Source organism: Oryzias latipes (assembly GCF_053564925.1).
Source record: "Oryzias latipes strain Hd-rR chromosome 1 unlocalized genomic scaffold, Olatipes_Hd-rR_3.1 chr1_Y".
Lineage (NCBI taxonomy): Eukaryota > Metazoa > Chordata > Actinopteri > Beloniformes > Adrianichthyidae > Oryzias > Oryzias latipes.
The window spans coordinates 4,979,485-4,993,934 of NW_027616335.1; the positions used below are offsets into that span (position 1 = coordinate 4,979,485).

Sequence of the window (14,450 nt, forward strand, 5' to 3'; positions counted from 1 at the left end):
TTAACTTTTATTACATCTTTTAGAAAAAAACAGCTGCAACTTCCAGTTTTTTCTGCCACAATTATCACAAAAATGCAAGTGAGATTGTGGAAGGACATTAGATCAATACAGACCATAGAGTTTCTCTTTTTTTAATTTTTGGATGCTGGTGTGTCAAGGGATTTTTGTCAAGGATAAATTGTGCCTTGGCTCAAAAAAGGATGAAAAACACTGAGCTAGAGGAGAAACGCCCACTTGGGAAGCCTGGCTGAAGGTGGTGGAGCAATGTTCCCATGAATGCACTGCAGCAGTAACTTGACCTCACCAAGATGACGGTGCTGAGCCAATACTTTGGTAATATAGTGTAGGCACTAATGGAAAAACAGGATAAGCCTAAAACAAATGTCCTTTAACATTTAGGATCCGTTTATTTAACACTGAAGTTTTCCATCAAACACCTGTGGTTTTCTGCTGCTGAGGAGTCTTCCAGGAACTTCTCCTGCTCCATCTCTTCCTTCTTTTCTGCAGGACTCATCTCACCGTTGGTCACCTTGTCAGTAGAGTCTGAAACAATCACCACTTCAGTCTTGATGAAATGTCATTTCACAATTCCAACTACCACAGAAAGAAAAGCATGTGATAACACATGCAGCACTCCAGACTTCCATTCAAGTGAAGGATTTTACACCAATTAGCTAAACTTTGAACCCAAAAACAAAGACCTTTGACTAAACTATGGACCCGTGTTGGAAAAACTGAATTCCAGCAAGGATGTGGCTGGAAATCTTTGAACCGCCTCTGCCAGCAAACTACAGAGACCTTCTGATCCCCCCTGGAAGAGGACAGGAAACTGCATGAGGCGCTTTAAGGTTTCTGGTCTTTGGCTGGTTTAGATGTGACTTACTGCTCATTCTTGATTTGTCACTAAAGAACATGCTTTTTTCTAGAAAAACATTTGTATCCAAAGTTTTTTTAGGCACAAATAAACTTCTGAAAAACCATTTGTTTGATGAAATGTCACAATTTTTTTAACTTTAGTTTCCTGCATTGTTTTGTTAATTATAAAACTTACATTTTTCTCTAATTGAGAAATGTTCCTGTCCTACTCTTATAATCAGACAGCAACAACAAAGAAGAAAGTGAGATTCAGATTGATGTTTCTAAACTCACAGAAGTATCTGAATGTAACAAAAAGAAAACAGTAAATCTATATATTGTACCTGCAGCGTTTTCTTTGACTTGCTCAGCTTTCTTTGCTTCCTCGTATTGCCGCTGTTCAGCTAAAGACTTGTTGAGCTCTTGGCTGAGCACACAGTCCCCTTCTCCAACCAGGAACATGCTCTTGAACTTGTTATACAGCATGGTGGCTTTGTCCATTATGTCTTGGCTAGCTTTAAATCGGCGGATCTAAAACACAAATCCTGTTTTTTGTCAGCAGTGGGATGAGATTTAAAACATTTTCTTTAGAGGTTTACCTTTTTGAGTGTGGAAATGAGATCACTGTGTTTCTGAAGATGCTGAGTTGTGACCTGAAGAGAGCTGATCTCATCTAAAGCATCCAAGCATTTCTTCACATCCTGGTAGGGGGAAAGGCAGGAACCAACATCAGACCAATGAAAGTGCATTTCAGGTCAACATAAAGAAAAGGAAATGTGGTTAAGCTGTAAGGAAACAGCACAAGATGCTGTCCTTCATTCCAGGGTAACACTCTGGTTTGAAAAGATCAAAGGAGTTTTAGCATGTGATATAGATTCAACAGATTACCGGGTTGTCTATTTTCAGGGACATTTTGATCTGCGTGTGGAGCCTCTGGAGCTTCATGTCAGTAGACATCTCTGAGTACAGGAAAGAAACCAGACAAATTACTTAGAAAAACCAAATTTACTGACTTCAGACGACAGACGCTTAGGTTCTGAACTGAAATGCCAAAAAGATTAAACTCCTGCACACCTTTTTTCTTGACCCCTGCCTCAGTTTTCTTTGCGCCGTCTTTGTTTGGTCTGAAAATCAAAAAGAATCTCTCATAATCCAGAGTTTAGGTGGAAGTGCAAAAGATAAGACACTAGTTGTCTCATTATTGGAGAAAATGTATGTTTCATTTCTCATTTCTGCTTTTTCAATAACCATCACCTCTGCAGCCTCATCCAAGTCTTTGAATTGTATGAAATAGCCATTTGTGACCTTTATGTAATCCTAGTTCTAGCACAGATACAGAATGCAGAATTTACATTCTAGGTTTACAAACAACTGATTTTTACTCTTTACCTAAAAGGAAAAAAACTATAACAAATCACAATATTAAATCAAATTTGATTGAATTAGAACGCTATTCAACTAAAGACCTGATTGCTTTTGCATCAAGCAGTTTAGTAACTAAGTCCAAGTGGAACTATCAATAACTGTCATAAAGAAATGAATTATCAGTCATTGTGAACTCACTACTTCTGCTTGAACTACAAAGTAAAAACATGGGGGCTTTTAGATTTCACTGAATATTCTTCACATACTTACTCTTTCCCTTCATCAGCTTTCTGCCGACGCCGGTCTTTGTCCATTTCTGAGTTTTGTTGTTTTTTATTATTACCTTTGTTTTCCTAAGATAAAAATAAAATGGATGGCAGGAGAATATTAACTGAGAATGTCTTCATGTGATGAGCATAAGTCATCGTGTGTGTGATCATGCTGAGTTGCCTCGTCATCGTCAGAGCCAGACGAGCCGTCGTCTTTGGTCTGCCTCTTCTTCTTGGCTTCCGGCTCTTTGCATTCCAACTCCTTGCTTTTACTACCTTCCCTCTTCTTCCTCCTTTCTTCTTCACGGTGGGTCTTGTCCTTCAATGCCCTCTTCCTCTTTTTCTCTGGTTCTGCTGTTTCCCTAAGAAAAGATGCAAAGCTTTACTGACCAATAGAAGGACAGCAGTTGTACACTTGTGTTTGTCTGCATCATTTGAACATTAGATATGGAAGTTTGTTGGAAATGCAGCACTTCTTTTTTGGGAGGTACTGACATTTCACTTCCTGATCCGTGATGGTCTTGTTGCTGAAGCAAATGCAACTTCTCACTTTTGGGCTTCCTGCCTCGTCGTTTAAGAGGATCTCCACCTAAAAACACCAAGAAACACATTCAGAAAATACTTCCACTTTATGGATAACTGCAATAATTCTGAGACATTTTCATTGAAATCTGCTTTGAGTTTTTAGTCTTTGTTATTCCATTCTCCTGCAGCAGATCTAAACTATTCTGCTGTGCACTTCAATGGGCCTTTTTAACACCGGGAAGATGTCAGCATTGCACATCACACTTACCAGACGGACTGACAGAACTTGCATTTTTCATTTTCTTGTTCTGAGTCACTCTGGAAAGTAGTTAATGTTCTCCTTAGAAAGATTTCCAACTCTTTCATAGACAAAATGTAGAAATGTTCATGACCAACCTTTTTCTTTCTTCCTCTATTGGCTTTTGAAGCATCTGTTGATTCTTTCTGAGATGATCCCTGAAAATGAACATGATTAAATTGTCTTCTTACCGTCTGCTTTGCAGCTAACCCCGCTGCATTTATAACTGGTCACCTGGATCAGGTGAGCTCAGTCAAGCAGAAACTGGGAACACTCAATCCAGCTAACCAGCAAGGGCCTCAGAGACTTCTGCCATAGTGATGGGTTTCCCTAGAATTTCAGCATCCTCATCATCGACACGTGGAAAGTTATTTTTATCGGGCGTTGGATCTGGGGAGTGTGGACACTCAGATGCATAAAGAGGCCAGTAGAACTTTGCAAATGTCTCATTTATACTAACTGGGTTTGTGATGCTCACGCTCGTTGAATAATCCCCGCACTCAGGTTGAGGATCTGAGTAATCTGACTCCTCGTAGATAGAACTTGTTGGTTTTACGGTGATATGCATGCAGTTTAAGGGTTTTACTTTGTTATGTTAGTTATGTGAATGAACACTTTACTGTGGAGCAGTGCAATGTTACTGATGAGAAATCTTTTAGTTATGTTACCCTGATGTTCTTCGTTTAAGAAAGGGGGGTATAATATCAGGTGACACAAATGGGTAGGAACCTTTGTGTGTCGATATGTTCATGAAGGGGAGATAAATAAAAGGGGAACCTGTGTGAAGCTACAAAGTGTGTCTCGTGTGTTGGTGATATAAAAAGACGTAAAACTCAGCCACTTGAACAATCACAACAAATAGCTTAGCTGGTACCTCAGGGCAGGCTAAAGCTGGTAAAGCTTCCTCATGACATCTCGTTACTGGGTGCGCTGCTACAAAACCTCCGGGGCAGTAAGCCTCGAAGATATGGATAGGAGAGCCCTTGTCAGAGAGATTGCCCCCAAGTCTGCAAGCCGTCCACACCACCAGCTCGCTGGTCTGAAAGTGGGGGATGCATACCGGTGCATGCGTGCATACCGGTGCATGCGTGCATACCGGTGCATGCGTGCATACCGGTGCATGCGTGCATACCGGTGCATGCGTGCATACCGGTGCATGCGTGCATGCATACATACTGGAGGGCCCCGGCTTAGCAGCTAGTGAGCACTGTGCACGGTCTGATTCCAGGATGTCAGCTCCAAGCACCTCAAAGTTTGGACACACGCGTCTACTCCATTCAGCAGCACCGAAAGTCCCACTAACCTAGGTTTTTAATGATGTTGTCACCTTGGCTGGTCAGTTAGGATTATTTTGTGAACTTGTGCACATATTTGGTGATCCTTTAAAATTAAAACTAATTTTCCTTAATACTTGTCCAGTGGAACCCCCACCTGCTGAAGCTGGTTGTGAACTTTTACAGGCTTACAGTATCCAGTTGGAACGAGAACATCCACCATTTTGAATGACTTAAATAAAATGTTTCTTTCTTTAAATGAGCTAATATAATAAAAGAATTTCAATACTTTTGCATGTGTACAAGGAATAAAAAGAAGAGAACAAGAAGCGTTGCTGAGGTTGCTTTTTTTCCAACTTATTTTTTTTCAACTTTAATGACAAACAAAGATTTGTTTTTCAAATGTTTTTTTTTCAAATTCAACAACAAACAAACAACAACAACGATTTTTTTCTTTACATTTTTTTCCGGTTTCAATAACAAAGATTTGTTTTGTTTTTTCAAAACAATCTTTTTTTCAAATTCAACAACAAACGAATAACAAAGATTTTTATCGAATTACATATCTGCCAAAAATTGAAAGAGCGTAAAGACAACTAAGCGGGCGTATTTAGAAACTGAGTGAGTGAACCTTAAAACTGTGCTGGCGCAATTCTAACCAAGCGACCCCGTATTTTACAACTGAACGGCTGAAATCCTAACTGAGCAGTGATCCTTTTCGGTCAATTCTCTTTTGCGCCCTCACCTGGATTTACGCTCAGTGTTAAGGGCGCGTTTTTGTCACTTGGGGGCGGTATTCAGGGGTGTGTTTGTCACTTAGGGGCAGGAACCTTTCTGGTTGATCTGATTGGCTGAAATTTGCATGCCAAGCAGCGGGGCGGGACTTTCATTTTGGGGCTTTAATAGGAAAGGAACGGCGGCTGTAACGTGGATTAAAAGCATTAAAACTGTAACAAATACAGTGAATTTCACATGAGAAAAACTTACAGCACAAAAAACCCCGCTGCACTTTCTTACCTTAGTTTTGGGTCGTTGGTTAATGTTTTAATCCGCGTTACATCCGCGGTTTTTTTCCGGAACGGGGGGGGTAGTTTGACACAAAGAGCCGACATTTCTAACTGTGATAGTCAAAGAGCCACACCACACACTGACCTGCCAGACAAACACACAATTAAAGCCATGTTATTTCTCATAACCCCCTCCTCTCCTCTCCTTACAACAGCACTGGATTAAACGGCGCCGTTTCAGTTTAGTGTTTTTTCTGTGTTTAACGTAAACACACATATCGGTGAAACGTGCACGCTGGTGTGTGTTTAAAAAGGGCAGCGAGCGCAAACTGAGTTGGTTGTGATTTATTTTTTCAGTCATCAATCAGCATTTAAAATCCATCAAAGTCCTCATCTTCTGCATCTGGAACAGCTGGGCTACATCTCTATCAGACACGCCGGCTTCCCTTTCCTCATCATCAGAGTCCGTCTCTTTGCTATGCGGCTCCTAAGAACAGTAAAGCAGACACCTCAGGCCAAGTTTAAGTCCTGCAGTCCCAAAGTGTGGCGTAACTCGCCCGTTGCTGCATCCCGGTAAGGGGGAGGATGGACAGCTTTTCATTGTCATCTGCTGGAAGTAGCAGCGCTGAGCCTCGAGTCGATCTTTCAACGGAGGCCTTTCTTTCCTTTTCCATGGAAACTCAGCTGCTGCGTCTTCTTGTCTTGTCGGAGTTGGTTTTCCAGCGTCCTCTCTTCCGAACCATGAATTCATTATTTTAAATTCTCTGGCAGCTGAGGTTTGATAAGTTAGAAAGATCTCCACAGATTCAGACTTCCTGCTTCAATAACTCCTCTGATAAGCGTTCAAATGTGTCAGCAAGTATCTCAATACTTTTGTATTAATACAGAGAGTGAACCACAAATGCATTTCTGAAGAAAAAAGATCGTTTTTTGCCTTTTAATCAGAATTGTTCGCTTTAAGCTGTGAATGCAGACATGCAGCAGCCGGCTGCCAAGGGACCGTCAACAAAGTGCAACCTCTGTGAACTGTGAAACACCACTGTGTAAAAATCAATAATCTTACAAAAAAAATCATAAAACTATTATAAAGCATATTCTTGTTACAATGCATATTTTGTAGGATAGTCCATCTTCATTTTATCTTGTTGCATATACTTTTACAAATTGTAATAGATATGAATCATGACTAAAGTTATAAGTAACTTGACATGACCTTATTGTCATACTAAAATAAAGAATGTCAATAGTTCACTTTGTTTATTTATAGGAATTTTTCATATTTACAAATGGATCAGATTTGGTCAAAAATCCTGAATAGCTCTGAAGGTGCCAGAATTTTTTTTGCATAATCTTTATTTTTGTAGGACAATAAGGTCATGATTAGTCAGTACAGGAGGTTTTGTGTCAGTAACTACAGCATCTTCAAAGCTATTGAGCATTTTTGACCATATCTGATCAATATTTAAATATGAAAAATTCCTAACAATAAACAACGTGAATTATGACATAATCTTTATTGCAGTAGGACAATAAGGTCATGATTAGTCAGTAGAGGAGGTTTGGTGACAGAAGCTTTAGTATCTTCAGAGCTATTGAGCATTTATTTTATGATTCATGTCTCTATTAAAATTTTAAAACTATAAGCAATAAAATGATGGTTGACTTTCTAACAAAATTTAGTATAATAAATAATAATGTAGCATGACTATGCTGACGAGTCTTCATTACCAGTTCATATAAATATAGACATTTATTCGCTTTTTGAAAGTTCACTGATTTTTACAGAATGGTGTTTCACAGAGGTGGCACTTTGTTGACGGTCCCTTGGCAGCCGGCTCGCTGCATGTGTGCATTTACACCTTGAGACGAACAATTCTGATTAAAAGGGGAAAAAAACGATCTTTTTTCTTCAGAAATGCATTTGTGGTTCACTCTCTGTATTAATACAAAAGGATTGAGATACTTGCTGACACATTTGAAAGGTTATCAGAGGAGTTATTGAAGCAGGAAGTCCGAATCTGTGAAGATCTAATTTAACCGAACTGCAGCTGCTCTATTCCCGTGTTCCTCCGCGTAGCTGATAGCTGCAGTTTAAAGTGTGCCTCATAATCGTGTCTCTTTGCATTTCCAGGGTTTCCAAAATGAAGTTGTTCTGCATTATTCACATATCTGCTCCTTTGTACTATTGGGGGGGGGGGGGGTGTCTTCTATCACGTCCTCTCCTCTCTCCGTACCGTTCTCATGCTGTTCTCTCCTAGATCCTCTTTACCGAAGTCACGCAATAACACATTAGGGCCGCTCTGTACATTTTGGAGAAAATGTAAGACTTTCACCTTATGGTTGTGAAAGTACTGAATATAGAAAATATGATAAAAGGCAGAGTGCGACATGCAGCTCAAGAGCCGCCGGTTAACACCCCCCCCCCCCCCCCGCACTGAAAAATGAAGGTCCCGCCCCTCTGTCTCGCCCATAGGCCATGCAAATTTCAGCCAATCAGATCAACCAGAAAGGTTCCTGCCCCAAAAGTGACAAAAACGCCCCCTTAACACTGAGCGTAAATCCACATGAGCGCGCAAAAAGGAACTGACCGCGCAAGATCACTTCTCAGTTAGAATTGCGCCTGCGCAGTTTTAAGGTTCCTCACTCACTTCCTAAATACGCCTGCTTAGTTGTCTTTACGCCCTTTCAGTTTATGGCAGATTTGTAATTCCATAGATTTTTTCTTTACATTTTTTTCCGGTTTCAACAACAAAGTTTTTTTTTGTCCAATTTTTTTTTTCAACTTTAACGACAAACAAAGATTTGTTTTTCAAATGTTTTTTTTTCAAATTCAACAACAAACAAACAACAACAAAGATTTTTTTCTTTACATTTTTTTCCGGTTTCAATAACAAAGTTTTTTTTTGTTTTTTCAAAAGAATTTTTTTTTCAAATTCAAAAACAAACAAACAAAAATTTTTTCTTTACATTTTTTTCAAATTCAACAACAGAGATTTTTTTTGTCCAATTTTTTTCATAAAGTGGGCCGTGTATTCAAATCGGCGGCGCCTCTCCTTGTCAGTTGTCGCTAAGGCCAGGAGCCTTCGAAGGAGAGCCTGATGACAGAATAAAAAACAAATGACTTCACAAGGAAAAACTGGAAACAATCTGCGTGTATAAAATTGTTTAAATAAGAAAATGACTAGAATTTTTTTGGGGCTTCACACAAAGCATTTCCATTGTATTGATTTCTATCATTCAATTCAAACTTACAGGAAAAAAGTTTCCAATGAGATTATGTTTCCATTATCATTCATAATATGTAATAATGACCAAATATCATTATCGATCTAATTTTTGTAAAAATGTTGATTTGTTCCTACATAAATTATACCGACAATTCCATATGGGAGTGTTATGTGGACTAAAGTTATGTTTGAATACGAGTTTGCCGTACAGTAACACCTGCTGATGAGAAGTAGAAAGTTTATTAGGAAGTTTTCTGTAATCAAAATCACATTTTAGAAGGAACTCAGTGCCCCCTAGATGAGAGAAAATGTTGGAACAAATAAGAAACCAAATATTTATTTCATTTTGCAGAAAGACCTAAGTCAGTTTATCTTAATCATACCATCCAAACTTTCAAAGACTATTAAGTCCACCTTCACTGTAATCCTGAATTATTGTTCCTTTTTTAATATAATGAGTTTTGTTTTTCCAGATGAAGTTAAAATTGGCCTGGTTTATTGCTTCCCTTGCAGATTTAGGAATTGGGAGTAGAACTGTGACTGTGTCTGCGCGCTGCGTCTTGTGTAGGACTAGGAGAAAGAAGCGCGCACACGTGTGTTGGGGGGTGCGTGTTGATTCTTCTGCCCTCTGGCTGCATGTGAGGCTTCGCCTGTGCTCTCTGGTACAGACATCTTCCCAGAATATTAGATATTGCCCAGTAATAAACAGACTGCAGACACTTTGTCACCTCTCCGGTAGTCGTGAAGCCTGACACCCATGAAGAACGCGGGGCAGGAGGCTCCGCCGTTGTTTATTCAAACACGTAACTTTGCTGCAAACAAAATAGTTCCCAACAAGAAAATGTAGTGATATTCATGGAAATCTAACAGCCCGCGTTCATGTTTGGTGTTACAGAGTGACTGAGAACAGTAATACCCCCCCCCCCCCCCCCCCAACACAAAATCCTCCGGCGGGCGGCCGTGTCGCGCACTCAAGAATGCACGCAGCTTGTAATGGAAATGAATACAATGGAAATGAATAATTAGAACGCAGCAAATTTGTCGTATTTCCTCGCAAGACACAAACTTATGTAGAATGAGGACGTGTGTTTCTGAAACAGCGCACGTGCCGCGTGCTTCTCTGAGACAGTGACAGCCGCGGGCGCGCGCAGGCGGGTGCGACGAGGAGAGAAGAAGAGTGATAAAAGGTTTCCCATTATATGTACCATTTTCATTATCATTTTAATTAAGTGACAGAATAAGCTGTATTGAGGAAGGAAAAGAAAAAGCATTTTGGTGGATTGCTTTTTCATTTTATTTTTGAGTCAAAAAATGCAGCTTCATTTTGAAAATTAAAAAGCATTTCTGGTTTTGACTTTGCTTTTTATTTATGTTACAGAGTCGCTTCCATAAGAAACCCTTTATCTCTGAACACAGGACTTGCAGAGAGAGTAAATTATCAGCAAAGATTAATGTGTTTAATGTGTTTATTGTAGTTCCAATCACGCACCATATGCAAAACTTTCAACAACAACAAAAAACTTTCAAAAAAAAAGTGCGGTGATGACCTCATCACCGCGGTGATGACCTCATCACCGCGGTGATGCGGTTATCGTCACAGCCCTAGATCTAACATAACTTTAAGCAAAAAATGACAAATGTTTCTATTCAAAAAAATGAAAAATGTTTCTATTTGTACATAAACTCAATTAAAAAGGTGTTCAAATCAGAAATATACATTTCTAATTATTACTGAAACGTCCACATGCAAATTTGTTTTTTAAAAATGAGACAAAAATGTGTTTTTGAGTAAATAATAGGAATTCATTGATTTGAAAAACCTAGTTTTTCTAGTTTTTTCAAATGTGTAATAATTACTTGTGATGGTTCTCTCATGCGTTTATTAATAAATTGTATGAGTATTTGGCAAAAACCTTAAGTTGGTTTCAGGCTTGAAGTATCCAGTAGAAACAAGAAAATCTATAATTTTTTGACTTAAATAAAATGTTGATTTCTTTAAATGAGCTAATAATATCATAAAAGAGAACAAAAATTGTAGGTCAATCTTTTCTTTGAATTATTCTTTAATTATTTTCTATTTTGTTTTTGTTTTGTTTCTAGATTTCTTTTTTTTATTGCACATTTGATTGAAAAATAACATCAGGGACTCATCTGTTCACACAACAAGCAGGAGTCAAACTTACCATTTTAGTTAGGACCGTAAACTTGGCGGAGGCGGCGCCTCTCCTCCTCGTTCCGCGCCAATGGTAGCAGCCTCCCCAGAATAAACTGACGACAGAATAAAAAACAATATTTGACTTCACAAGGAAAAACTTCAGACAATCTGCGTGTATAAAATTGTTTAAATAAGAAAATGACGTGAAATTTTAAACGTTGGGCCTACACAAAGCATTTCTACATAGGTCAGTGTAATAGACGGGAAAAGTTTAATGATCTTCTTTCTCTTTCGGCTTCTCCCATCAGGGGTCGCCACAGCGAACAAGTCGCATGGTTTACTTGGCAATGTTTTACGCCGGATGCCCTTCCTGACGTTGCTTCTCAAAGCAACTGGGTTTGGGACCGGCACAGAAGTACAGAAGGGAACAGGGAGCAGCCCGGATTCGAACCCAGGTTTCGCGGACGGAAGGCGCCGCAAACCAGCACGAGCTAAACCGGCTCCCCGGGAAAAGTTTAATGATGAAAACTCTAAAAAGGCTAAAATGTGTCTGTTTTCATTTGAAATCAATTTTAAAAGAGTATTTGTAACTATAAATTGTGCTTCTTTGAAAAAAAAATCGTGGAGAAATGAGGTGTGTCGTATGTGAGAAAGATGTGTTTTAGAGCAAACACTTTCAAACTCACCTGATTCTCCCCGGCGACTCTGCGGTCCCGCCTCGCGCGATTCACATCGGCGTGCCAGACCAGGGGCCTGGGCCCACGGCTGGGGGCAGGTTGGGGGTTCCTTGGAGGGGGTGGGGGGTTATCTTCCTGGGGGGGTGGGGGGGATTTTGATTTTCCATTTCTTTCTGTCATTCTGCAAAAATACATTAAACGGTTAACGTTGAAGTACCTACAAGCTGAGTGGTTAGCTTACATTTTATTGTACAATGGGCAAAGAAAAAAAACACTGAAAGCATATTTATCTAACAAACAATGTATCTAACTATAGTTTGTTTCCACACACAACAAATTGTAATATCAAGACAAATGTCTCACCTTGACGGGGTTCTCTTCTGTGATTTGCGTCCGTTAGTTTGAAAAGAAAACAAATATATTGTTAGCATTGTCGTTATTAATTGTAACTATGTATGTCACATCCAGTAAAATTATATCTATCTATATTTATTAGGGGTGTAACAATAAGCTAAAAATCTCAATAATTTGGTTGGATTCAGAACAAATCTGTTTGATAGAAGTTACTATTTGTGAACCATATATCTTAACTATTTCTATTTTCCATCTAACAATCTAAGCATAGTTTACACACACAAAAAATTGTAATCAATGAAACAGAAAAATATAGCTCACCAACTGTATGCCTGGGATGTCAATCTGACTCTGAATCGTTTTTTCAGCCGTTGGTATTTTATATATAACTGACAAAATACCCGCGTGCCGTTGATTCGGAACATCCCATCTGCACGGATATGACTGCTTTGTAACTGTATCTGAAGGATTACAAATCCCGGGTAACATTTCAAATAGTTTAGTTGAAAATTATTACGTAAAACTAATTTGGAATTTGTTGCCCTCTAGTGATAAAAGTCATTAGTAACAGGAAGATTTGTTTTAACCCTTGTGCTATCTTAGATGACCCCACCCTTCCATTGACCTGTTCTCCCTACCATGACAGAGGTGGATAAAGGTGGAAAGATTTCATGTAATTCATGGACACCAGTGAAGATCACAAATCATTGAAGAAAAAAGGTTCAGCGCACTGTCTAGTGGGTCTAGATGACCCCACTCCAGATGGTAAAGTGATAGCACAAGGGTTACAAAAACAACCATTTTATTTTTAATTAAATCCAGTAGGCAAACCCCCTGCAGTTTGCCTACAGAGCAAACAGGTCAGGGGACGACGCAGTCAACATGGCTCTCCACTACATCCTGCACCACCTGGACTCTGCAGACACCTACGCACGGGTCCTATTCGTGGACTATAGCTCTGCATTTAATACCATCGTCCCAGAGCTCCTCCACCAGAAGTTGTCCCAGCTCGCCGTGCCTCTCCCCACCTGTCAGTGGATCATCAGTTTCCTCACCGACAGGAGGCAGCAGGTAAAACTGGGTCGCTTCACATCCAGCACCCGGATCCTGAACACTGGCGCCCCCCAGGGGTGTGTTCTCTCCCCTCTGCTCTTCTCCCTCTACACCAATGACTGCAGATCAGGAGCCCCCTCTGTGAAACTCTTTAAGTTTGCAGATGACACCACAGTCATTGGGCTCATCCGGGACGGTGATGAGACTGCATATAGAGGAGAAGTGGAGCGGCTAGTCCTCTGGAGCAGCCAGAACCACCTGGAGCTGAACCCACTCAAAACAGTGGAGATGACAGTGGACTTCAGGAGGAACCCCTCCACTCCCCCCCCACTCACAATTCTCAACAGCACTGTCCCTTCAACAGACTCACACAGGTTCCTGGGGTCCACCATCTCACGGGACCTTAAGTGGACCGCTCACATTGACTCACTCCGGAAAAAGGCTCAGCAGAGGTTGTACTTCCTGCGACAACTCAAGAAGTTCAACCTGCCTCAGGGGCTGCTGACCATTTTCTACACTGCAATAATCCAGTCTGTCCTGACCACATCCATCACGGTCTGGTTTGGTTCAGCTACCAGACACGACAGAAACAGACTTCAGAGAATCATCAGATCTGCTGAGAGGATTATTGGTACCAGCCTTCTCCCCATTCAGGACCTGTACCGATCCCGTGCCAGGAAGCGGGCTGGCAGGATCGTAAAAGACCCCTCCCATCCTGGACACTGCCTTTTTAGCCTCCTCCCGTCAGGGCGACGCTTTAGGACACTGCGAACCAAAACCACTCGCCACAAAGACAGCTTCTTCCCCCGAGCTGTCACTCTTATGAACACCTGACTCCAGACTACTCAAGGACACTGTACAATCACATAAACTGTCCAACTGGAATTACTGCTGCTGCATTTTTCATTTTTTATTTTTTATCTTTTTGTCTTGTTATTTCAATCTATTTCCTTATTCAGTTATGTTTATTTATTCATACAGCTACCTTACACTTACCTTCTTTTATATTATTTATCCCTTTATTATTTATCCTTCTACCTTGCTAGTTTGCACGAGAGCACAAGTAACCGAAGTCAAATTCCCTGTACATGCGCTGTACTTGGCAAATAAAGTGATTCTGATTCTGATTCTGATTCTTTCTAGTTTAGCATTACCTTGCCTTTTTTAAGTTCTTGCTGTTGGTTATGCAACAATTGTGATCAATTTAAAGATGTTTTACTTTTCTTGATAGTCAGAGCGCTTCTAGACACACCTGTCCACACTGGAGGTTATGAAAGAAGTCCGACGACCCTGGACTTCTTTTTTTAAACACTGCAGAAGAGAAGAAAATTAAAACGTTTTTGCTATGGAACCGTCCTACATAAATGAATCTTCATAGATAAGCTGCAGTA

General features: G+C 40.1%; 1 protein-coding gene across 1 annotated transcript; it reads right to left on the reverse strand.

The window, feature by feature from the left end:
• Nucleotides 1-387: 387 nt before the first annotated feature.
• LOC144990351 (uncharacterized) lies at nucleotides 388-4,471 on the reverse strand. The gene is made up of 9 exons (XM_078943572.1): nucleotides 3,283-4,471; nucleotides 2,985-3,078; nucleotides 2,671-2,851; nucleotides 2,491-2,573; nucleotides 1,930-1,979; nucleotides 1,744-1,814; nucleotides 1,455-1,556; nucleotides 1,200-1,386; nucleotides 388-543 (listed from the first exon to the last, which is right to left on the reverse strand). Exons 1-9 carry the CDS (start codon nucleotides 3,311-3,313, stop codon nucleotides 407-409), a joined length of 936 nt encoding a protein of 311 aa, XP_078799698.1. The 5' UTR covers nucleotides 3,314-4,471; the 3' UTR covers nucleotides 388-406.
• Nucleotides 4,472-14,450: the final 9,979 nt, after the last annotated feature.